Here is a 26,615-nt window from a genome sequence, read left to right on the forward strand (position 1 = left end):
TATCACTCCCCACTCATCCTTTAAGACCAAGCTCATATAACTTGAATTTGTGAAATCTTCCTACACCCTTCATCCAAAAGCATACTAATTCTGTTTCCACAGCATATTATGTACACCTGTATCAGCACTTAGGTATTTTAGTAACCCATTAACAGATCATTTTCATTCACTGGATTCTGAGTTCTTCAAGGGGAATATACTTCCAGCATTTAATCTCTGGTACATAGGGGGTGATCAATAAATGTCTATTGAATGAATGAATGAAGATGCATTAAAAATGAGTGAGGATCACTGACAAAAATAAGGGTCTCCTTTGTTTTTAATTTTGACATTCAGAATGTAGAACACATCTTCTAACTGATACAGTTGTTACACAGCAATTATGTTTTCAGCCTAGAGCTGGCTATCCAGTATGGTAGCCGCCACTCACACATGGCTACAGAGCACTTAAAATGTGGCTGGTCCAAGCATAAAGTACACAGATTTCAAAGAGTACAAAAAGCGATGTGAAATATCTCAAGTTTGTAAGTTGATTACATATTTAAATGATATTTTGAGTTAAACATTTATTATTAAAACCAATTTTACATTTTTAAACTGCTCTTCATATAGTTATTAGTAAATTCACAATTACACATGCAGTTTGCATTATATTTTTATTGAACAGTGATGTTCTAGAAAATAAAAGGATTCAAACTGGAGAATGACATTGTTAATAATACTAGTCCAAAATGAGGAGAGTGCTCTTTCTTTAGTAAGTATGAAGACAGAGTTGATTTACAGCTGGACTAGAGACACTTGGATACCTGGTTTTTGACTCGGTGGCCAAGGGCAGTGGGATTTATGATATGCTTGTTCAAGATCCCAAACTCCCCAAACTCCCCCAGTGACCCCCAGTGTAACAGTTTTACTGATGGCTGGCAACTGGCTTAACTGGTGTGACAAGACTGGCTTGATCACTGAAAGGGTAAACTGAGTTTCTCAGAAGCTAGATCTAGGTGGTTGGAGCTAAAGACTCAGCACAATCCTTGGATACATGTGTCTGTGGGAGCCTGCATGTGGGATGCCTCTCAGAATGCTTACCTGCATTGTGTTTCTCCTGCTGCAGGACATCCTTTGCCTTTAAAGAAAAGTTTTACTTGCATAAAAGTTTTATTTGCGTATGTTCTGTAGAGTCTGGTAAGTCCTTTCAAATTCATAAACTGAGGAAAACTTTGTAATGAACTATATAAAGAACTGCAGTATGGTTTTATTATTTATTGAATGTTTTATGCTCAGGTGAATCTTAAAAGTAGATTAATAGAAATTTTTGTAGGTCACATCCTTAAACTATTACATTGACTTTTACTTATGTAAAATTTTTTCTTCAGCGACACGTAATAAAGTTCCCCAATCTTGGTTTATTCCTTAAGAAGTAGATTGATCACACTGATGAATAAGCTCCAGAAGCTACATTTTAAACTGTCATTTCCTATAATGGACACCTATCGATTTTGACCATCTATCACCTCCATTTCCTTTGAGAATCATCTAATGTTGGTGAAGATGACAATCAAAAAATGACACTTTGACACACACATACCCAGGGTTACAAGGGAGATCCTGTGGTGCCCTGAGCCAGCAACTCACTGAACCATGATGATTGCTTCAGGGTAAATGTATGAGCTATGCCAGGACTATCAAATTCTTCCCTCCTAAATTATGAAAGTTTGTTTGTCAGAGGAAACAGTCAAAAAGAGAGAAGCAGAACTCACCCCTAGGCTTACCACACAGAAATACAAAATTTACAGCCCACCAAGATGAAATGACTCTGCAGTCAATAGGTGGAACAAATCCTGCTTAATTTCCACATATTCACAAAACTTTATACCTTAAAAATCACCTTGTACAATCCTGCCATTTTACAGATGATGAAACTAAAGTCCCAGAGAACAGTAATTATCTCCAGAAAGTATTTCCACACATAGCAAAGCTAGAATTACATTCCGGGTTGTCTCACTGCCAGGAAATGTTCTCTGATATTCATAAAAACCATATTAAAGGGAGCTATCACTCTTTTAGTTAGTAAACAAATCATCTGTTGAGTATTTCAGACACACAAATGGAAACTTTCTGAAAAAAATATAACTATCAACCATTTTTATATGCATTGCAAAATTATCCAATATTATATCAAAAAATTATCTTAAATGAATCAAATTATTTTCCTTTGCTGGCTATTTTATCATCACTATCTAGATAACTGCTCTGCCCCTCAGAATAAGAGTTTGCTATCAAACAACTTAAGCAATGAAAGATGACATCCAAGGATAAACTGAACATAGCTAACAAATCCGGAGAACTGTCTTAGGATTCAATTATAGTTCAAGGCCATCATTCTTCAAAGTGTATTTTATAGAGCACTGGAGAACCACAAGATGTTCTCCGAATGAAAGACATTAAAGTCAAATAAATTTGTGAAAAGCCACATAAAATAAATGTATATATAAACCAGTATAATAAATATTTGTGTGTGTGTGTGTGTGTGTGTATTCTCCCTCTTAGAAATTTATAGTACACATTAGAAGTTAAGAAGTCTTAACGCTGAAGAAAATGCTCAACTTTAATTCAGCATTTCCAAATCTTTGACTATAACATGGCTTTTCACCGAAAAACTCATTAATATAAGAAAAATTCGTATGTGAAATATATTTTGGGGAACACTAACAATCTTTCAGTCGTAGCCTAACAAATTAATAGCATATGCAGATTTATATTTATTATGATCACATACGTATAGCACATCACAATTTTCAGGTACTTTCACTTACATTTTGCTTATTTAATCCAGGATGTAGAACTGTGCCTATTACATGGTAGATCCAATATTTGTTGAATAAATAAAAATAATCTCCATAACAACCATATGAGATGATTAAATTTAATTATCTCCATTTATAGATGAGAAGGCTGAAGTTCAGAAAAGTTAACTGACTTCCCACAGGTCATAGACCCAGAGATTATGGAACCAGGGCTTGACCACAGGTCTTCTGGTTTTAAAACCCCATGTTAGGCTGATGTAATATGTCTTCTGAACAGATTATTCAAGGACATCTTAAACTATTCTTAACACTAAACATCACATAATGAAGTACTGGTAGGAGTCTTAAAGTACAATTAGTTCCTAGCTATCAAGGTAATACTTACAAATGTTTTTTAAGAAGAAGATACTCAAACAACCATTAAATAGGTTTAAATTAGAAAAAACCCAAAACGGAAAAAAATTTAAGTCTAGTATAAAGTAATTTACCATAACTGCCAGAAAGTAAAAGCAAGAGATCACAACAGAAGATAGTAATGAGAAAATAACCCTAATTTTCAATCCAAAGCAGACATTTAGTATACCAAAATTATATACCATAAAGTAGAGAGATATATGGAATACATGACACCTTGTCGTGGCATGAAAAACACATCTTTGTACTTTAATGTGTAAAAATGCACTTAGTTTTGTCACTGAAATCAGCTATCAACATAAATTTAACTCTGGTAGGTTACCTACCACTAAAAATAAGCAGTAAACATTACTACTATCAAAAATAATTCATATTTTATAAATAAAGAGTACATCTGATCATCTACATTTTTAGACTGCTATAATATGCAATAAATGCCATCCTACTTAACACCTGCCACAGAAAAAAAGTATTTACATTTTGTTTGGATTTTAATTTTGAAAAAAAAATACTAAATCAAATATTCTTTGTCTTGTTTAAAAATAATTTTAGCTAGTGGCCCTCTTTTGCTAAGATACTATAAACTCTACAGAAACTTACTTATGCCACTTCTCAGAGTCTGCTCCCAAAGATCTAAGTTTTTGATATAAAGAGAGGTCAAGATTAAATAGAAAAGTTACCATTTGGCAACTACCACAATAAAATTAACCCAGCCAAGAAACAACAACAGGTGCTAAAACCAGAGGATAAAAGTTTGAGGAGGAACAGTATGTTGATAGAGTCTCAAAGTACCTCCTTCAAATCCAAATATTTATTGATTACAAATACAAATCAAAAATAGTTATCAATTTCACAGGAAAAAGAACATTATAATAGAGAAATCTAACAGACAGAAGTTTAATCAAGGGATCAAGGTATAAGACACCATCAATTTGGACAAATCAAACGCAAGTTCCACTTGAGAGGCAGCAAAAAGAATGCATCAATCGTTTTAAGATATTCCAAACCTGATTCTAAGCATGAAAAACCATCTGACAAAACCAAATGCGGACACATTCTATAAAATAACTGACCTAGAATATTCAAAACTTGTCAGTTATGAAACTCAAGAAAAGGCTCAAGAACTGTTTCAGTTTGAAACAACTAAATGTAATCTGCATATAGACCCTTTTGATAAAAGGCAAAACTTGGTGATACAGGATAATGTTCTTATTTGTAAAAAATAGGTATTGGAATGTTTTGGGGTGACTGGGCAGTATGTCAACAACTTACTCTCAAGTGATTCAAAAGAAAAAAGTACCATTCTTATTAAAAAAAGATAAAAATTTAGATAGACTTAAAACTGCAAAGCCAATGTTACATATTTCTACTGCCTTTGATACTAGGTTCATTTTCTCTAAATTTGAAATGAAAGTTTTTAAGACTAATCATCTTTTTTGGTTTTCAGGATTCTAAGGTTCTAGAGGTCTTAGGAAATCCTAAAATTTGTGGTAATTCTCAGGTGTATCACCAAGAATGAAAGAATGAATAAAGAATAAAGAATGAAAATATATTAAGAAAAACTGGAACCTCAATCATAAGGGCTATCTATCCCCTGGATGCCTGCACAAGTAGATCCAGAGCAAATTTAAAATTAGGGCTTTTCCAGATGACTGCAACCACAAGGCAATGGTAAAGTATACTAAAATGTGTGGCTTTATGAATTACTATTTTTTTCTAAAAAACAAACAACTCTAAAAACCCATCCTGCCACAGATAAATATTTAATTTTACTATTTCTTTAATTTCTACATTGCAATAATTCAGGATGGACCAATACTTTTTTAAAGCGGGCACTGATAATTTTAAAGCAAACAATGAAATATTAGCAATACCACAAAGATATTCTTCAATAGACTACCAATGTAAAGAACAGTTCCTTTAATCTCCCTAAATCCACTGGCTAAGAGTCTCTTAGGGTGGTTGGAGAATGCAGATTAATAAAGAAATGCAAATTCCTAAACTTCATCCAAAACTCAAGGAAGGCCTTCGTAATCTGTTCATAAACACCCTAATAAAACTTTAGAGGTTCTATAAATAGCTCTTGCACAGAAAAGAACAAGCAAGCCTGAGACTGCTATCCCCTAAAAAGGTTAGCTCTTGGTTGGCATCTGGTAACTGGCTTTCAAGATGGTTTCCACCATTCCCAGACTGATAAGGGTGGTACACTGTGCCTAAGTTGTTTGTATGAACAAAACAATTCCTGATGAATCCCTGATTTCCTTCTGGGCATCTGAAATTTTGGTGCGTGCTCTAAGTAGAAAGTGCTATGGACTGATTCCAATAAAAACTCTGGGCTCCTGGGCTCAAATGAGCTTCCACAATAGACAACATTTCACACACCTGGTAATAACTCATTGCTAAAGCATGTCTTGTGTCACTCTACTGGGAAAGGACCATTGGAAGCTTGAGCCTGGCTTCTCCCAGACTTCATCCCATGTACCTTTTCCCTTTGCTGATTTTGCTCTTCATCTTTTTGCTGAGTCCTGTGAGTCTTACTAGTAAATCATTAAACCTGGGGTGATCTTGGACACCTTTGACATAATACTTCAATGCATAAAATTACCTTTTGTAGAGTTCAAAGTGTTTCTGCAAACTGTTATGTGTATGTATGTGTATGTTTGTATTAGCAACTTGCAATTGATAACTTTAAGATGACAAAGGCTTAAAGTAAGTCCTGTATCATTCACAAAATTACTTACTTTCTGGACTACTGGACAAACAATATTCAGAATATAATGTACCATTCACTTTCTCAAAGTTCAAATTTGAAATTTCAATTGTAAATACAGTTAATTTGAGATTGTATTACCTGGTTGTTACATTTTATTTCTAAATGTATACATATTCTTAATTTCCTCAAAATGAAAGAAAACTCATTCTTATCCTCAAAAACAAATAAATCCAAATGGAAACTCAGAACAGTTTATTGTACATCACAACTTATGTAGTGTTCAAAAGGAATACATTCTTACCATGTGGAGTGATTGTCTGTATAGGCTTAGCTGGAGACCTAACATTCCATATAGTCAAGGTGCCATCTGAATGACTGCAAATAAATTGTTTTCCCTCATGATGCCAAGCAACAGAGTGAATAGCCTATAGAAGAGGAGTGAAGAATTCCATTTTTAGAAACAAAATCTAAAAACCAAGCTATACACAATTGGTATTGTAATTTTCACTTTAAACTTTTTCATTATTTTCCAAGCTGAAGTCAACACATTAATTTTACATTTCCATAACCCTCTTTAATGCAAATGAGATTTAATATGGTATTGACACTATTTTAAATTATTTTTACTTTATTCCTTAAGCCAGCATAAGAATGATATAATAGTGATACACGTATTATTAATGAGTTCAGAAAAACAGAATGTATTCTTATAGATTCTTAGAATAAACTACACCTACACATAAATTACCAAGTAATTACAACCAATATCTCATCAGAAAAACTGGTTGTATTAGACAGAACAATTTTTTTAAAGATTTTATTTATTTATTTGAGAGAGAGAAAGAGGAGAGTGAAGGGTAGAAGGAGAAGCCGACTCCCTACTGAATCTGCCCCACCTGATGCAGGGCTGGATCCCAGGACTCTGAGATCATGACCTGAGCCAAAGGCAAATGCTTAACCGACTGAGCCACCGAGGCACCCCTAGAACAAATTTTTTAAATTAACTAAAATTAGGAGACAAAAATATATATTTGGAATTAGGATCAATTAAAAATACCTCAGATTGAGAGCTTCAAGACATGTTATCCATTTCTCACAGTAATGAGATGATTTTTAAAATCTGAAGGGACACTTTTTTTTTTAAAAGATTTTATTTATTTGACAGACACAGCAAGAGAGGGAACACAAGCAGGGGGAGTGGGAGAGGGAGAAGCAGGCTTCCTGCTGAGCAGGGAGACTGATGCGGGGCTCGATCCCAGGACCCCAAGATCATGACCTGTGCCGAAGGCAGCCACTTAAGGATTGAGCCACCCAGGTGCCCCTGAAGGGACACTTTTTTGATTAGATACTTATTTTATGCCTCTGAGCCACTTAAAAACTATCTGAAAAATACTTTTATATGACCAAAGTATATAACCTTTTAATTTTTTGGTTCTAATATTATTTATTTTGCCTGCAAAAAAAAAATTTTTTTTAAATCATTCTCCTGGGTGATTTCTGTTCTTTAAATTACTTCTTTTCAACTCAAGTTGATACACTTCTAGTTATTAATGGTCAATTGACTTTAAAAGCTGCCCTACTGGAAGGCAGAACTGCTGAGGACAGCACAAAACCATGGAACTGAACCTTAAGAGTTCCACTTACATACAAGTCAACATTTACTATCATCTTCCTCAATGTCCATTTATTTGGGCTCCTCATATGCTTATATATTTAAAACAGTATTAAAATTTAAATGAAGATGGATAAAGACAATTAGCTGTGTTTCTAAATGCCAATATTTAACACAATATTTCAAGTTCAAAGTATCTCTAACAAATTTCTAAATAAAATCTTTTATTTATTTATTTATTTTTAAAGATTTTATTTATTTATTTGACAGAGAGAGTGAGAGAGAGCACAAGCAGGGGGAGCTGCAGAGGGAGAGTGAGAAGTAGGCTCCCCCACTGAGCAGGGAGCCTGATGTGGGACTTGATCCCAGGACCCTGAGATCATGACCTGAGCCAAAGGCAGACGCTTAATCAACTGAGCCACCCAGGCACCCCTACAATCTTTTATTTTAAAGATTTACTCATTTATTTTAAAGATTTATTCATTTATTTTTGATAGAGCATGAGCACACAGGGGAGGGGCAGAGGGAGAGGGAGAGAGAATTTCAAGCAGACTCTGCACTGAGCATGGAGCCCAACATGGGGCTCGATCTCACAACCCTGAGATCATGACCTGAGCTGAAATCATGAGGCAGAAGCTTAACTGACTGCGCCACTCAGACACCCCCTAAATAAAAGCTTACTCAACAGTAATAAGCTTATTCCAAGATACATATATGACATTCCATAAACTCAATCTTAAAATAATCCCTTAATAGCCTTAACAGATGAAATTATTTCTGTAAAATATAAGTAGAGCTAAGGAGCTATACAAAGCTTTTAAATTTTTTTTTTAAGGTGATAAGGGAAATACAAGAGAGATCTTCAGTGTTGTCTGAATATATAAATAAAAACATTCTAATCTTAACCTACATATAAATGTATATCATATACAAAAATATATAATATTTATAAAGAATTACTATTTCTACTTTGCTAAAGAAAATCATATACACCTTTGTTTAAAAGTACCATTTACTTTAAAGATGGTATTAAATTATTAACTATTCCAAAAGTAAATACTAATTATAGGGACCAGTGGTTCACAATTATTTTGGATAACAGAGAGAAACAAATGCCAGAAAATACTCCATAAAAGAATAACCAAATACAAACTTACGCATGCAATAAATATACATGATTTTTTCAATTATTTCTGCAATTTCCTAAATACAAATTCAACTTCATACAAGATATCACTTTTTTCTAATAGTCTCTTTAATACCACTGCATGTAATACTACACATATGCTACTTAAGTATGTCTGTATTATATGTATATATGTATATATTATCTAAGTATAGTATATGGGTAAGTATACTGATATATACTTAAGTAGCATTATGTATATAAAGTATGTGTATAATACATACCACATATAAACTATATAAGTATAAAACATGCAGTTTTACTTTTTCTTTAGTCCTTTTGAGAAAATGAGGTAGAAATTTATGTAAACAAAGTGGGAATAGCAAATCTAACTAACCAAACCTGGCACACCTTTACAATCAGAAGGTGGGTTAGGAGCAAAACTGAATAATTCATGGGAGATGATATGAGATATAAAGTAGGTACCATCCACTAGGGTTGAGGAATTTTGTATGTAAATTGGCTTCCTTTTCCAAGATATGCAATTCCAGAAGATTCTTAAGAGGTGACTTGATTTTTAAAAAATGGGAAACTACAGATACAGATGAAGGGAAACAGGAGAGATCAAGAGCAAAATGAATGGAAACTAACGTAATAAACGAGATATATAAAAGTTGTAGAGAAACATGATGAATTCAGGATAGAGAAAAAATGTAGAGAAAAAGGAGGGAAGATGATACAGCTATTGGCATAAGCCACAGGAGCAATATATACAAATCTAAAAATATTTCTTTAAAAGATGCAGTGTCTGACAAGAAATCATAACTGTAATAAAGCTCATGAGGCAGTTAATGGATTAACAGTATGACAGTATTCTCATCTGTGAAAATTAAAAGAAAAGCATGAGCACTGCCTACTCTGATACATTTTTTAAAACTATGATATCTATTTGGCTTTGGCAAAAGTAGTACATATGATGCTTTGTGCTATTCTTATCAATTAAGAGAGCATCTTTAAGAATAATTTTCTGGAAAGATAACAGGCTAGCTATTTACCTATCAAATTTCATACTCACTAACTCAAAATACTGGGGAAATTAAATAAATTCCCTATTTACTTGTTTTGCAAACTGAGCAATATGATTAGAATCACTTCATAATAAAAGTTGTATATAAATCTTAGTCCAGCTATTCCTACATTATACATAAACTGATTAACATTTATAGCAGACTTACACCAAAAATAATTTCTTTTCCCCTAGAAAATAAGATCTTAAAATTATATTCAAAAGCAACATTGATTGCTAGTATAATTACTATTCCTAAAACCTTAGAAAATGTCACCGAAATGATAAGAAAAAAATTTTGTAATAGACTTTGATTTTAAATTATAATGCTTGCAAACGACGTGGATGGAACTGGAGGGTATTATGCTGAGCGAAATAAGTCAAAGAGAGAAAGACATGTATCATATGACCTCACTGATATGAGGAATTCTTAATCTCAGGAAACAAACTGAGGGTTGCTGGAGTGGGGGGTGGGGTGGGAGGGATGGGGTGACTGGGTGATGGACACTGGGGAGGGTATGTGTTCTGGTAAGCGCTGTGAATTGTGCAAGACTGTTGAATCTCAGATCTGTACCTCTGAAACAAATAATGCAATACATGTTAAGAAAGAAAAAAAGAAGAAGAATGTAGCAGGAGGGGAAGAATGAAGGGGGGGAAATCGGAGGGGGAGAAGGACCATGAGAGACGATGGACTCTGAAAAACAAACTGAGGGTTCTAGAGGGGAGGGGGTTGGGAGGATGGGTTAGCCTGGTGATGGTATTGAGGAGGGCACGTTCTGCATGGAGCACTGGGTGTTATGCACAAACAATGAATCATGGAACACTATATCTAAAACTAATGATGTAATGTATGGGGATTAACATAACAATAAAAAAATTTAAAAAAAATTATAATGCTTGCAAATACATGGAAAGGAAATACTGAAAACACTCTAGTTTTCTTATTCTCATGTTATCAAATAATAAAGTGAATGCTTAGAGTACTGGATGAATTATTTCTTGTATATATGAATCATACATTAAACTGTACAGCTTTGGCCCTAGTATTTTAACTTATGAACATTTTAATATTATTTCCATTGTAGAAGGGAGACAACAGTAATACTGTTTAATTGAGTAAGATAATCATAGAACAACACATTTTTGGAAAATAGTTGATAAAATTATTATATACTGGATATTAAGTGATTTATAGCTTCTCTTCTCCAAAGACGTTAACAGGCATAAATTGAAAACACTGCCATTTCCATTAAAAATAAAACCCAAATGAAACTCTTCTAGATATTCCGAAAATGTAAACAAATTATTCATTCTTCTAAGCATTGTTTTATCTTTGGGGAGTGTGTGTGTGTGTGTGTGTGTGTGTGTGTGTAAGAGAGATAAATAAGCAGAAAATAAGCTGTCTTAAAAACTAAAAGCACCTTTCTAAACATTGAAAAGAAACCTTAAAGGAATAAATGCTTCAGTGAATATCTATAGGGTGAAACATAATTTTTTAAAATCTTACTGATTCCAATGCTGTGAGTTACAAACATATTATTTCAATATTCTTTTTTAAAAGACTGACAGTCATGAGATAAATGCACTAGCAATGTACGTACTATTATTTTTTTCTATACCTATATTTCTATCTGTGGCTTCTCAGTCTACTAGGAAAAAACAACATGAAACCAGAATACAAAAGTCATTGATCGATTCTGAACATGACAAAGAATAACCATTAAAATAGTTTGATAAGTACTAAATTACTGTCTTAAAACATCAATAATGCTGTATTTCACTTCTGCCAACACATTAGTTACTACAGAAAGAGTACTAATATCTTAATACTATTTATAGCCTAAAAAGAATGAAATGTCATTGAAGAAATATAATTTTATATAGATTAAAATATCCTATGCAGAAAATATCTGTAGAAAATTAGGAATACTATCCCAAGTACGCTCAAAGTCTATCATTTAGACATAAAGCCAGGTAAGTTTGTCAATTCGAAAAATACTATGGTTACACAAAGCAACAAAAGCTTAAGGGTAAAGATGAATTTCTGTTTCAATTACTCCCACCCATCTAAATCATCTTCAAGAAATCAAATGAACAATTAAAACTGCACCAAGAACTTCTATTATATTAGAAATGTTCAGAATTGATATCATAATGCTATTTATTTGCCCCAGTATAATAAAAATGAATGTGACTGAAGTAAAACACCACTGATAGAAAGTAAATATTGGAGGAAGGGGGGTGTGCGGTGGTATTTTGTGAAGGTCTTAAAGTTTTAACCTTAAAACTTTAACCTAAGTGAGAACTATAATAATTTCTTCAATGTCTAAAATTATACACTTGGCGATCTGCATTAAGAATAAGATATAAAGGTATTTTTATATGAAACAAGAGGTAAAATAGCATGAACTTACAGAAATATAGCCAGAAATTTTCACTCAGTTTACCTTAGAACAAGTCAATTTAGAAGTTAGATCTTACATCTACAGCATTATTATTTAAACGTAAGATTTAGTCATTATATTTGTTACTCTTTATTAAGAATAAGTTTTATGACTTTGCATCTCTACTGCATATCTGTTCAATAGTCTGCAGCTTTCTTACAATTTCTTTGTCAGGTTTTGGTATGAAGATAATGCAGCCCTCACAGGATGAATTGGGAAGTATACTCTCCTCCATTTTTGGAAGGAGTTTGGGTACAGTGAGTACTATTTGCTAAAATTTACCAGTAAGCCCTCTGAACCTGGAGGTTTCTTCATGGGAAACATTGTCATTAAAAATTCAATTTCTTAAATAAATATAAAGCTACTCAGGTTAAATATTTCTCTTAGAAGGGGATTTGGTACTTTCAAGGAATTTGGTGTCTTTCGAGGCATTTGTCCACTTGATTTGCTGAATTTATTGGAATGAAATTGCACATATTTCCTTACCAGTCTCTTTGCATTTCTGTAGAAATTGAATAATCTCCTCTTTCATGCCTGTTATAGGTAATTTGTGCCTTTTCTCTTTTTTTGTTATCACTGTGGCTGTGTGTTTACCAATTTTATTGAACTCCACTAAATGAGGATTTTACCAATTTTCTCTATTGTTTTTATGTTATCTATTTCATTTATTTGTTAATTCAATTCTACCACTTACTTTGGATTTAATTTACTCTTCTTGTTTCTTATGGTGGAAGCTGAGGGCATTGATCTGAGACTCTTCTTGTTTTCTAACATAAATAATGCTTTACTGAAAACTTTAACAGCATTTCATAGACTTCCATATGTCCTATTTTCACATCTTTTTTTCAGTTCAAAATACGTTCTCATCTTCTGATTCTTCTTTGACCCATTAAAATATATTGTTTCACTTTCAAATATTTGTAGATTTTTCATCTACCTTATTATTTTTTATTTAATTCTATTATACTAAACGAACATGATTTTAATGATTTCAATTTTTCTAAAATTATAACGATTGATTTTATGGCACAAACGATGGTCTATTTTGGTGAATATTCCACGTATCTTTGAAAATAATGGTGTTCTGGTCTTGAAGAAAGCACTTGTACACCTACTTTGTTGATATTAATACAGCCGTTTCAGCACTCTTCTAATGTGGTGCTAACATTACTTTTCCATCTTTTTGCTAACACTTCTAGGTCTTTATATTTATTTATTTTTATTATGTTATGTTAATCACCATACATTACATCATTTTTTCATGTAGTGTTCCATGATTCATTACGTATAACACTAATTGCTCCATTCAGTATGTGCCCTCTTTAATACCCATCACCAGGCTAACCCATCCCCCACGCCCCTCCCCTCTAAAACCCTCAGATTGTTTCTCAGAGTCCATAGTCTCTCATGGTTCCTCTCCCCCTCCGATTTCCCCCACTTCATTTTTCCCTTCCTGCTATCTTCTTTTTTTTAATTTTTTAACATACAATGTATTATGTTTCAGAGGTACAGGTCTGTGATTCACAGCGCTCACCATAGCACATACCTTCCCCAATGTCTATCACCCAGCCACCCCATCCCTCCCACCCCCCACCACTCCAGCAACCCTCAGTTTGTTTCCTGAGATTAAGAATTCCTCATATCAGTGAGGTCATATGATACATGTCTTTGCTTGACTTATTTCGCTCAGCATAATACCCTCCAGTTCCATCCAAGTCATTGCAAATGGCAAGATCTCATTCCTTTTGTTGGCTGCATAATATTCCATTGTATGTATATACCACATCTTCTTTATCCATTCATCTGTCAATGGACATCTTGGCTCTTTCCATAGTTTGGCTATTGTGGACATTGCTGCTATAAACATCCGGGTGCACATACCCCTTCGGATCCCTACATTTGTATCTTTGAGGTAAATACCCAGTAGTGCAATTGCTAGATCGTATGGTAGCTCTATTTTCAACTTTTTGAGGAACCTCCATACTGTTTTCCAGAGTGGCTGCACCAGCCTGCATTCCCACCAACAGTGTAGGAGGATTCCCCTTTCTCCGCATCCCCGCCAACATCTGTTCTTTCCTGACTTAATTTTAGGCAATCTGACTGGTGTCAGGTGGTATCTCATTGAGGTTTTGATTTGGATTTCCCTGATGCCGAGCGATACTAGGCACTTTTTCATGTGTCTGTTGGCCATTTGGATGTCTTCTTTGGAAAAATGTCTGAATGTCTGTTCATGTCTTCTGCCCGTTTCTTGATTGGATCATTTGTTCTTTGGGTGTTGAGTTTAATAAGTTCTTTATAGATTTTGGATACTAGCCCTTTATCTGATACGTCATTTGCAAATATCTTCCCCCATTCTGTCGGTTGTCTTTTGGTTTTGTTTGACTGTTTCTTTGCTGTGCAAAAGCTTATCTTGATGAAGTCCCAATAGTTCATTTTTGCCCTTGCTTCCCTTGCCTTTGGCGATGTTTCTAGGAAGAAGTTGCTGCAGCTGAGGTCGAAGAGGTTGTTGCCTGTGTTCCCCTTTAGGATTTTGATGGACTCCTGCCTCACATTTAGGTCTTTCAACCATTTTGAGTCTATTTTTGTGTGTGGTGTAAGGAAATGGTTCAGTTTCATTCTTCTGCATGTGGCTGTCCAATTTTCCCAACACCATTTGTTGAAGAGACTGTCTTTTTGCCATTGGACATTCCTTCCTGCTTTGTCGAGGATTAGTTGACCATAGAGTTGAGGGTCCTTTCTGGGCTCTCTATTCTGCTCCATTGATCTATGTGTCTGTTTTTGTGCCAGTACCATACTGTCTTGATGATTACAGCTTTGTAGTAGAGCTGGAAGTCCAGAATTGTGATGCCGCCAGCTTTGATTTCCTTTTTCAACATTCCTCTGGCTATTCAGGGTCTTTTCTGGTTCCATACAAATTTTAGGATTATTTGTTCCATTTCTTTGAAAAAAGGCGATGGTATTTTGATAGGGATTGCATTTAATGTGTAGATTGCTCTAGGCAGCATTGACACCTTCACAATATTTGTTCTTCCAATCCATGAGCATGGAACGTTTTTCCATTTCTTTGTGTCTTCCTCAATTTCTTTCATGAGTATTTTATAGTTTTCTGAGTACAGATCCTTTGCCTCTTTGGTTAATTTATTCCTAGGTATCTTAGGGTTTTGGGTGCAATTGTAAATGGGATCGACTCCTTAATTTGTCTTTCTTCTGTCTTGTTGTTGGTGTGTAGGAATGCCACTGATTTCTGTACATTGATTTTATATCCTGCCACTTTACTGAATTCCTGTATGAGTTCTAGCAGTTTTGGGGTGCAGTCTTTTGGGTTTTCCACATAAAGTATTATATCATCTGCAAAGAGTGAGAGTTTGACTTCTTCTTTGCCAATTCGGATGCCTTTTATTTCTTTTTGTTGTCTGATTGCTGTGGCTAGGACTTCTAATACTATGTTGAATAGCACTGGTGATAGTAGACATCCCTGCTGCGTTCCTGACCTTAGGGGGAAAGCTCTCAGTTTTTCCCCATTGAGAATGATATTCGCTGTGGGTTTTTCATAGATGGCTTTTATGAAATTGGGGTATGTACCCTCTATCCCTATACTCTGAAGAGTTTTGATCAAGAAAGGATGCTGTACTTTGTCAAATGCTTTTTCTGCATCTATTGAGAGGATCATATGGTTCTTGTTCTTTCTTTTGTTAATGTATTGTATCACACTGATTGATTTGTGGATATTGAACCAACCTTGCAGGCAAGGAATAAATCCCACTTGGTCGTGGTGAATAATCCTTTTTAATGTACTGTTGGATCCTATTGGCTAGTATTTTGGTGAGAATTTTTGCATCCATGTTCATCAAGGATATTGGTCTGTAATTCTCCTTTTTGATGGGGTCTTTGTCTGGTTTTGGGATCAAGGTAATGGTGGCCTCATAAAATGAGTTTGGAAGTTTTCCTTCCATTTCTATTTTTTTGGAACAGTTTCAGAAGAATAGGTATTAATTCTTCTTTAAATGTTTGGTAGAATTCCCCTGGGAAGCCATCTGGCTCTGGGATTATGTTTGTTGGGAGATTTTTGATTACTGCTTCAATTTCCTTAGTGGTTACACGTCTGTTCAGGTTTTCTATTTCTTCCTGGTTCAGTTTTGGTATTTGATACATCTCTAGGAATGCATCCATTTCTTCCAGATTATCTAATTTGCTGGCATAGAGTTGCTCATAACATGTTCTTATAATTGTTTGTATTTCTTTGGTGTTGGTTGTGATCTCTCCTCTTTCATTCATGATTTTATTTATTTAGGTCATTTCTCTTTTCTTTGTGATAAGTCTGGTCAGGGGTTTATCAATCTTGTTCATTCTTTCAGAGAACCAGCTCCTAGTTTCGTTGATCTGTTCTACTGTTCTTTTGGTTTCTATTTCATTGATTTCTGCTCTGATCTTTATTATTTCTCTTCTCCTGCTGGGTTGAGGCTTTATTTGCTGTTCTTTCTCCAGCTCCTTTAGGTGTAGGGTTAGGTTGTATATTTGAGACCTTTCTTGTTTCTTGAGAAAGGCTTGTATTGCTATATACTTTCCTCTTAGGACTGCCTTTGCTGCATCCCAAAGATTTTGAACAGTTGTTTTTTCATTTTCATTGGTTTCCATGAATTTTTTTAATTCTTCTTTAATTTCCTGGTTGACCCATTCATTCTTTAGTATGATGCTCTTTAGCCTCCATTTGAGTTCTTTCCAACTTTCCTCTTGTGATTGAGTTCTAGTTTCAAAGCACTGTGGTCTGAAAATATGAAGGGAATGATCCCAATCTTTTGGTACCGGTTGAGACCTGATTTGTGACCTAGGATGTGATCGATTCTGGAGAATGTTCCATGGGCACTAGAGAAGAATATGTATTCTGCTGCTTTGGGATGGAATGTTCTGAATATATCTGTGAAGTCCATTTGGTCCAGTGTGTCATTTAAAGTCTTTATTTCCTTGTTGATCTTTTGCTTAGATGATCTGTCCATTTCAGTGAGGGGGGTGTTAAAGTCCCCCACTATTACTGTATTGTTGTCAATGTGTTTCTTTGCTTTTGTTATTAATTGCCTTATATAATTGGCTGCTCCCATGTTAGGGGCATAGATATTTATAATTGTTAGATCTTCTTGTTTGATAGACCCTTTAAGTAGGAGATAGTGTCCTTCCTCATCTCTTATTATAGTCTTTGGTGTAAAATCTAATTTGTCTGATATAAGGATTGCCACCCCAGCTTTCTTTTGGTGTCCATTAGCATGGTAAATCATTTTCCACCCCTCACTTTCAATCTGGGGGTGTCTTTGGGTCTAAAATGAGTCTCTTGCAGACAGCATATCGATGGGTCTTGTTTTCTTATCCAGTCTGATACCCTGGGTCTTTTGATTGGGGCATTTAGCCCATTTACATTCAGGGTAACTATTGAAAGATATGAATTTAATGCCATTGTACTGCCTGTAAGGTAACTTTTACTGTATATTGTCTGTGTTCCTTTCTGGTCTCTGTTACTTGTAGGCCCTCTCTTTGCTTAGAGGACCCCTTTCAATATTTCTTATAGGGCTGGTTTCATGTTTGCAAATTCCTTTATTTTTTGTTTGTCGTGGAAGCTTTTTATCTCTCCTTCTATTTTCAATGACCACCTAGCTGGATATAGTATTCTTGGCTGCATATTTTTCTCATTTAGTGCTCTGAATATATCATGCCAGTCCTTTCTGGCCTGCCAGGTCTCTATGGATAGGTCTGTTGCCAATCTGATGTTTCCACCATTGTAGGTCACAGATCTCTTCTCCTGAGCTGCTTTCAGGATTTTCTCTTTGTCTCTGAGACTCATAAGTTTTACTATTAGATGTCGGGGTATTGACCTATTTTTATTGATTTTGAGGGGGGTCTCTGTGCCTCCTGGATTTTTGATGCATGTTTCCTTCCCCAAATTAGGGAAGTTCTCTGCTATCATTTGCTCCAATATACCTTCTGCCCCTCCCTCTCCTTCTTCTTCTTCTGGGATCCCAATTCTTCTAATATTGTTTCTAATATTGTTTCGTCTTATGGTATCACTTATCTCTCGAATTTTGCCCTCGTGATCCAGTAGTTGTTTATCTCTCTTTTTCTCAGCTTCTTTATAAAAGACCATCATTTGGTCTTCTAGATCACTAATTTTCTCTTCTGCCTCATTTATCCTAGCAGTTAGAGCCTCCATTTTTGATTGCACCTGATTAATAGCCTTTTTGATTTTGACTTGGTTAGATTTTAGTTCTTTTATTTCTCCAGAAAGGGCTTCTCTAATATCTTTCATGTTTTTTTTCAAGGCCAGCTAGTATCTTTAAAATCGTCATTCTGAACTCTAGTTCCGACATCTTACTAATGTCTGTATTGATTAGGTCCCTGTCAGTCGGTACTGCCTCTTGTTCTTTTTTTTTGAGGTGATTTTTTTCCGTCTTGTCATTTTGTCCAGAGAATAGATGAATCAGAGAACAAAATGCTAACACGGTAACAATGGCCCCAGAAAAATATACACTAAACAAATCAGAAGAAACCTGAAATGGGGGAAAAGAAAGGGAAAGAAAGAAAAAAGAAAAAAAGAAAAAGAAAAAGATAAAAAACAAATAAAAACAGGGGTATGATCAAATATGATCAGGCTGGTGCATAGATCAGTGCCACACACTAGATTTTGGGCATATTTTGGTCTGTTAGAAGAAAGTGCCTCCTAAAATTTTAAAAAAAGAAAAGCTTATATATGTACAAAAATAAGGGTAAATACAACGAAGGGATGGAATATGACTGTAATAATGAAAATTATAAAAGATTTTATAAAAGGAATTGATAAGAAGTTAGTTGAAAAAAGAAAGAAGAGGATTTAAAAAAAAAAAAAGGGAGAGAATGTGATCAGGCAGGAGACTAGAACATAGCCACACCCTAGAGATTTAGGGTATATTTTGATCTGTTAGAAGAAACTATATCCCAAAATTTTAAAGAGAGAACAAATTACATATATATATATATATACACCAAAAATAAGGTTAACTACTATGAAGGGATAGAATATGACTCTAAAAATGAAAAATAAGATTTTTTAAAAAAGGGATTGATAAGATGTTGGTTGAAAAAGGGCAAAAGTAAAATTCACACACAAAAAAAAATTAAAAAAATTAACTTTGAAAGACTGAAGAATCAGGGGAAAAAAGCCATGAATTCTATGTGCAGTATTCCCCTAGTGCTGGAGTTCTGTTGTTCTCATTGATCGGTAAACTTGGTCTTGGCGAGCGCGTCTTGCTGACCTTCTGGGGGAGGGGCCTGTTGCCTTGGTTCCCAAATGTCTTTGCAGGAGGTGGAATTGCCCTGCCCTTGCCGGTCCAGGCTAAGTAATCTGCTCGGGTTTGCTCTCGGGAGCTTTTGTTCCCTGCAAGCTTTCCATACAGCTTTGGAGGATGAGAGTGGAAATTGCGGCCTCCCAATCTCTGCCCTGGAGGAGCTGAGAACTCGGGGCCCCACTCCTCAGTGTGCCCCCAGAGAAAAGCCGTCAATCACTCCTGTTTCCCCAGTCTCCAGCTGCTCTCCGTGCTCACCCGGCCTGTGACCAAGCATTTCTATCTCTGGCACATGACCTCGTGTGGAGTCTCCAAACCCAGCAGATCCCTGCGGTGCGCTCCCGCGCCGCTCCTCCCGGGGGAGGAAGGGGAGTCTCCCCGGATCTGCCCCTTGTTGGGTCCCTGCTGGAGGAGCAGTGGCCCGACTGTGCCGCGGATCACGGTTTATGGCAACCCCGAGCTGAGAGCCCGCTCCTCGGCTCCGTCTCTGCAGCCGGCTTCCCCACTCCGATACCTGGGAGCTCTGCCACACTCAGGCACCCCTGGTCTTTCTGTGACCCCGCGGGTCCTGAGACCACACTGTCCTGGCGAGGGTTCCACCCCCTGCTTAGCCACTGGAGCGACGTCCCTCAGCAGAGCCGACTTCTAAAAGTTCCGATTTTGTGCTCTGCTGCTCTATCACTTGCCAGAAGCGGCCAAGGGAGGCCCCTTCCCCCACCGTCTATCTTCCCGAATAGCGCCTCGGATTCACTTCTCTGCACATCCTACCTTCCAGAAAGTGGTCGCTTCTCTGTTCAGAGAGTTGCTGCTATTCTTTTCTTCGATCTCCTGTTGAGTTCGTAGATGTTCAGAATGGTTTGATCCCTATCTAGCTGAATTCCTGGGACCAGACGAAATTTAGGTCTCCTACTCCTCCACCATCTTGCTCCTCCACCTCTGGGTCATTATATTTAAAGTGGGTTTTAAATAGTGTAGAGTTTGATCTTGCTTTGTTATCTAATTTGACAATTTTTGCCATTTATTTGGGATGTTTAAATGACTGCATTTAATATGATTCCTGACATAGCTGGGTCTAAATCTGTTGCCCTGCCATTTTTTTTCTATCTCTGCCATCTGTTCTTCGTTCCTCTTTTCCTCTTTTGCCTCCATTTGGATTGAATATTTTTAAAATTTCATTTTATATTCCTCTTTGGATTAACTATCTAGGTTACTCTTGTTGCTCTGGTATTTCCTTTAGAATTTATAGCATATGTCTTTATCTTATCATAGTCCACCTTCAAGTAATATCATAACATTTCAGGTACAGTATAATAACCTTACAAAAAGATTCTGTCTCCTGACCTTTGTGCTACTATTGTCTATATTTTAATTCTACATGTCAGAAATCCTACAATGCATTTTTATCATTTTTTATTTGCATAATTACCTTTTAAAGAGAATAAAAAAGTTAAAAAGCTTCTCTATCTACCTACATATCTACCATTTCTGGTGTCCTTTATTTGTTTGAGTAGAGTCATATTTCCATTTATATCACTTGCCTGCTGCATGAAAAACTTTTTAACATGTCTTGCAGTGAAGGTCTGCAAGTGACGAATTCTTTGAGTTTTTGATGTGTGTAAAGCATTTTTCTTTTGTTTTGAAAAGATATTTTGCTGGATATAAAATGCTAGGTTGACAATTTTTTCTTTCAGTACCATAAAGGTGTTGTTCTACTGTGTTCTGGCTTGGACTGTTTGTAAGGAAACCATTGCTGTCATTTTTATCTTTGTTCCTCTGTATTTAATGTGTTCCCTTCCCACATCCTCTGGTTCCCTTTAAGATGTTCTGTATCACTAGGTCTAGTTTAAAGCAACTGAAACATGTGCTTTTATATAGCTTTCCTTCATTTTCCTTCTGCTTTGAGTTCACAGAACTTCTGAGATATCTATATATCCTATTAGTTTATAGGGTTTATATTTGTCATCAAATTTGGAAAAATCTGGGTCATTATGTCTTCAAATATACTTTCTGTCCATGTTCCTTCTTCTAGGACCATTACACATACATTAGTCTGCCTGAAGTTGAAGCACAGTTCACTGATGTTCTGCTCCTTTTCTGCCCATCTTTCATATTGAGTAGTTTCACTGTTAATGTCTTCAAGTTCATTATCTTTTCTTCTGCAAGATCAAATCTTTTGGTAAACCAACCCAGAGTATTTTTTATCTCATTTTATTTTTTTCATCTCTAGAAATTCCAATTAGGACAAGGAAGAATTGAAAAACCCTTTCCAAAATGTTTATGCTTTCATTTACCTTCTGGAGCATATGGAACCCATTTAGTAACATTTGTTTTAATATCCTTGTCTACTAATTCTATCATCTGTGTCATTTCTGAGTCTTATTCTATTGACTGCATTTTCTCTTCATTTTGCATCATACTTTCTGGCTTCTTTCTATGCCTCAAATTTTTGTTTGGATGCTAACTATTGTGAAATTTATGGTGGGTTATTATTATATTCTTTGGAATATTTTTGAGCTTTTTTGAGTATATTATTTGAAAACAGTTTAGACTTCTCAAGGCTTGCTTTTAAGCTTTGTTAGGCCAGTCAGATGTGTCTTTAGGGTTAGTGTAGACCCACGACTGAGGCAGTACCTTTTGAGTATTTTTCCTCATGTCCCATGCATTACAAGGTTTCCCCACTCTGTTGCAAATGTAAACTATTCTTGGCCCTGTGTGCTATGACAATTGTTTTACCTACTCCTTTCTAATGGATCTTTTCTAAGCCTCATACCCACACACTAATCAGTATTTACCTGAAGACTCAGGGTGGGGAATTCCCTGTAGATTTCTAACTCTTTCTCTTTCTCTAGGTAGTTCCCTACCCTTTGGTACCTTGCCTTATAGGCTACAAATACTTTGGCTTCCCCAAATTCTCAATTCTGTCTCCTCAACTCAGAGAGACTACTGAGTTTCTACCTAGGTTTCCCCTTTATGTACTGAGACCTGGAAAAATCTCTAGGCCATAAGCTAAGGCAACTAAATGGCTCACCTTGTTTGTTTCTTCTCTAAGGAATCTCTGTTCTTACTACCTGCTATCTAATTTCTAAAAACTGTTGTTTCACGTATTTTTCCAGTGTATTTGTTTAAGGCAAGAGGGTAAATCCAGTCCCTGTGACTCCATAACAGCTAAAGCCAAGATCACTATTTAAATTTATAAGAAGCAAAACAAAAAAAGTGAATTTTTAAATTCTGCTCTGATTTTAGTGTAGAAAACAGATTTACAGGTCAAAACTTCCGATGAAATTAGAAGAACCCTTTATTAAAAATATTCTTTTTTATACTTTTAAGATCTTGATTAGTGAACCACAGTGCTTAGTAACTAAAAACTTAAAAAATAAAAAGTATGAAAAAAAATAAAAACAAAAAGTATGCAGCTATGAAAACAAAGGAAATTCTTTTAGCCATGCTTACAACGACCACATGTAAACATTTATAAAGTATTCCAAGTATTATTATAGTTACTCAATATAGTCTGCTGTTTTAAGTAACTGAAAGCATCAGTATGAAGACATGACATATTTTATCTTAAAAACAAGCAAAACCACTTACACATTTCCTAGCTCTATTCATTGAATTAGAAATCATGACCCGTACTAATCCCCAGATTACAGTTACCAGATACCATTTCACACTGAAAGAAGCCACATTTCATAAGGAAAAAATCTTATTCTAAGTTCGAAACAAAAATATACAGATTAATAGTTATACTTTTTATAACAGATAGCAGGGAAGCTATCCAAGACTATTATCACCAAAGAACTCAGGAACCAAAAGGAGGAGGTTCACAGACCAAAACGGGAGAATTTGAAAATCAATAAGGATAATAACTTCAATGTACTGAAGCACATCAAATATATTTAAATCTTTAAGTACATAGTGAAACTAAAAGCAAGAACAAATTGGTCACCACTGGGATTACAGAACCCCTTTAGAGTAAATACTGAAATAAAAGGAAAGAATCACATATGCTTTCCTTTACTAACTATAATACTGCTATTTAACCAAATAGTATGTGAGAAGTTTCTCTTTACACTAAAGTGTCTCTGAGCTAATAAATAGAGAAGGAATTACAGAATTAGAACATCTTCATTTTGCAACCCCTTTGTATTAATAAATCTAGGCTTTGAACAGCACTGGCTGCTAACCTCACAGACACTAACACTCCAACTGACAGAAGAGCATCAGCATCATTTAAGAAGTCTGGCTAAAAATAAAAAATGAACCTGAATTTATTCAAGCCTCAGTAAACTATCCATTTTATAGGAAATCTAAGGGCAAAAAAAGATGTTAAACACAAGAGGGATGGAACCAGAAAAATCTAGTCTTTGATAAACTATCTTCAGTGAATACATGGCCAAAAAGAAGGAATGAAGTAAGAAAGGGAAGGCAAAGAGTAAGAGGAGAGGCCTATAGTTTAAAAGAGACTTAGAAGACATCAATCAATCACAGTCAATCTTTATTTGGATCTTAAAGCAAGCAAAACTGTGTCTACAGTATACTATCATTTGTCTATAATACAAAAATAGGATTTATTTAGGATACATTTATTAATTTGCTTGTAAATGATAGAATACCTCTAGAAGAATATATGAGAAACTGGTAACACCAGTACCAGAGGTAAGGGGACTGGATGGCCAAATAACAGGGATGGAAAAGAGATTATTTTTAAATCTTTTGAGCTATGTGATTACATAAATATATATATACATACATATATATATATATATATATATGTATGTATGTATTAGGTGTGTTATTGCAATTACAAAGGTTGCCTCAACTAAAATCACCAATTAAGTTCTTAAAGAAGCTGCTCTTAATTAGAAAAATGACAAAAATAATATTTGATTAGCAAAAATAATATTACCTCATCATATGTGTATCTGTAGTCGGCTTTCTTTGATTTGAGGTCCCATAACACTACTGTTCCTGATTCAAAGCCAATCAAAAGCTGTAATAAAAGAAAATGTCACATGACCTAGGAATGATATTATGTGAAACATTTATTTGCTGACAATAAAGATAACTATTATCATTCATATGCTTCAAATATAAAGTTATAATTAAACATCTGCATTGCTAATCACATGAATGACAAATAACACTGCATTGCATATTTATATGTCTTTGATGATTAGGGACTTAACATATTTAACTAATTATTGAGAAAGAAAATAGTACCATTTTGAAGTCCTGAGTGTACATTTTCATTAATTAATATAACATAATAAATTATTAATAAAAATTAACATTTGTATGTGCTTTAGAGTTTACAAAATTTCCTAATTCAAAACATTATCAGGCAATGTCATTTACTCATCTATCTATTAAAAAGTTCCAAGTTATATCCAGCCTAGATCCCTCTCATAAGGTTCAGACTCATAATTCCAGTGGAGATGGCTCCCTTTATCTACTCCACAAGAACCTCAAAGTATGTGTCCAAAAGTGAATTCATTATTTTTTCCCTACCCTCTTTTTCTGGTGTTCACTACTGCAGTGTCTCTCTCAGTATTCCTTATCTTAGTGTTCATTAAGTCACTCAGACAAAAACCTTGGGGGCGTCATCCTTAACTCTAGTCTTTCCCTCCTCAGGTAAAAATCATCAAGTAATTTTAAAATTACATTCTATTATCTCTCTACTTTCCCCTACCTCCAATACCTCTCTACTAGTTCAAGACACAAAGTCCTCTTTTCTGGTCTCTTGGTCTCCCTGACTCCAGTCTTGCTCCTTTTTTAAACCCATTCGCTACTGTAGCTAGTGTTTAACAATTCTAAAATGCAAACCTGATCACGTAATGCATGCTTTTAAAATTTTTTTAATGCCTTACTATTACTTTTAGGATAAAGTCCAAACTGAGTAATATGACCTACAAGATTTATCATCGTTTGACCTCTGCTGACCTCTACAGCTTTGTCCCTTGTCACATCCCTCTTATTCAATACACTCCAGCACATCTTTCAGTTCATGCTTTCTCTTATCTTTGCTGTCTTCCTGGGCCATATTTGAAGTCATCTTCTTTGCCTGACCAATCCTACTAATTTTTCAGATGTTGTTTTAGCTATTACTTCCTCTGGGAAGCCTTCCCTGACCTACCAAACATAAGTCAATCCCATTTCTATGTGCTCCAACAGCACTCTGTACATTTTTTAATCTGAAGGGTCACTGCACAATAATGGCCTTCTCCTTAGCTGAATCCTCTTACTGAATATAACAATAGTCTATTTAGGCAAGGACTGTTTTTATATTGTTCACCACTACGGTAAGACACAGAGCTTGACTGGTGTTTGTAGGTACTTAACATGTTTTTTTGTGAATGAATAAATTCCAGAATGGAATGCATGTTCTTGCTTCACAAATGGTCCACTCTCTATCCAATCTCTGCTGCCCACAACCCTCCACCTTGACATTTTTAAAATCTCAATATTCCCTTTGCTTGAAACCTCCTTTCCTTTTATTCATTGAGTGATCTTCTACTCATTTTTAATTCTCAATTTAGTGTTGCTCCCTTGGGTAAGCCAACCCCCAATTCTTCTAGAGAGACTAAAATCCTCCTTCTCCTATGTTAGCACATGCATTTTCATCTATAGGTCTCTAATATCCTGCCTAGTGCACAGGAGACACTCAATAAATATTTGTTTAATGAATACGTAAGTGATTAGTAGGTAGCCAATACTTCTTCCTATAATCTGGGGATATGAACAAAGTTGGGGCAGACCCACTAATTTTAATGACATAGCAATTTAGTGGATTTCAGACTACAGGGGCACTCACTGAAGCTAACAAAACTCCTCATCTTTATAGGAAGTACAGTTAATTTTGCTAACACAAACTGTTCTTGCCTAGGCAATGTGAGATATATTCTCCTTCTAGGAAAAACTGGTATTTGCTTCCCTTACCTTTTCCTAGTCCTTCTAAATATCTTAGACATGTGACATGGCATTTTTTGATGGGGAAGTAACAGAGAAACTTTAGGAGTAAGAGATGGGAAAGGATAAAATTTAAGAGTTGATGTACAGTGTAAACAGCACTAGATTGCTCAGGACACAGGTCACTTAAGCTCTAGTCTTACATCTGTTACTCAGAAGCCATGTAACA

General features: G+C 35.2%; 1 protein-coding gene across 4 annotated transcripts in view; it reads right to left on the bottom strand.

Moving 5' to 3' along the window:
* Nucleotides 1-26,615, bottom strand: part of STXBP5 (syntaxin binding protein 5) — a 175,552-nt gene that overhangs the window by 91,592 nt on the left and 57,345 nt on the right. For all 4 annotated transcript variants that reach the window (XM_032407703.1, XM_032407702.1, XM_032407705.1 and 1 more), the window contains exons 7-8: nucleotides 24,387-24,470; nucleotides 6,230-6,353 (exon numbers count right to left, since the gene is read on the bottom strand). In XM_032407703.1, the coding sequence (XP_032263594.1) occupies nucleotides 6,230-6,353; nucleotides 24,387-24,470 (208 nt within the window). The remainder of the gene's footprint in view (nucleotides 1-6,229; nucleotides 6,354-24,386; nucleotides 24,471-26,615) is intronic.

The sequence above is a fragment of the Phoca vitulina genome, unplaced genomic scaffold, assembly GCF_004348235.1.
Source record: "Phoca vitulina isolate PV1807 unplaced genomic scaffold, GSC_HSeal_1.0 scaffold9, whole genome shotgun sequence".
Lineage (NCBI taxonomy): Eukaryota > Metazoa > Chordata > Mammalia > Carnivora > Phocidae > Phoca > Phoca vitulina.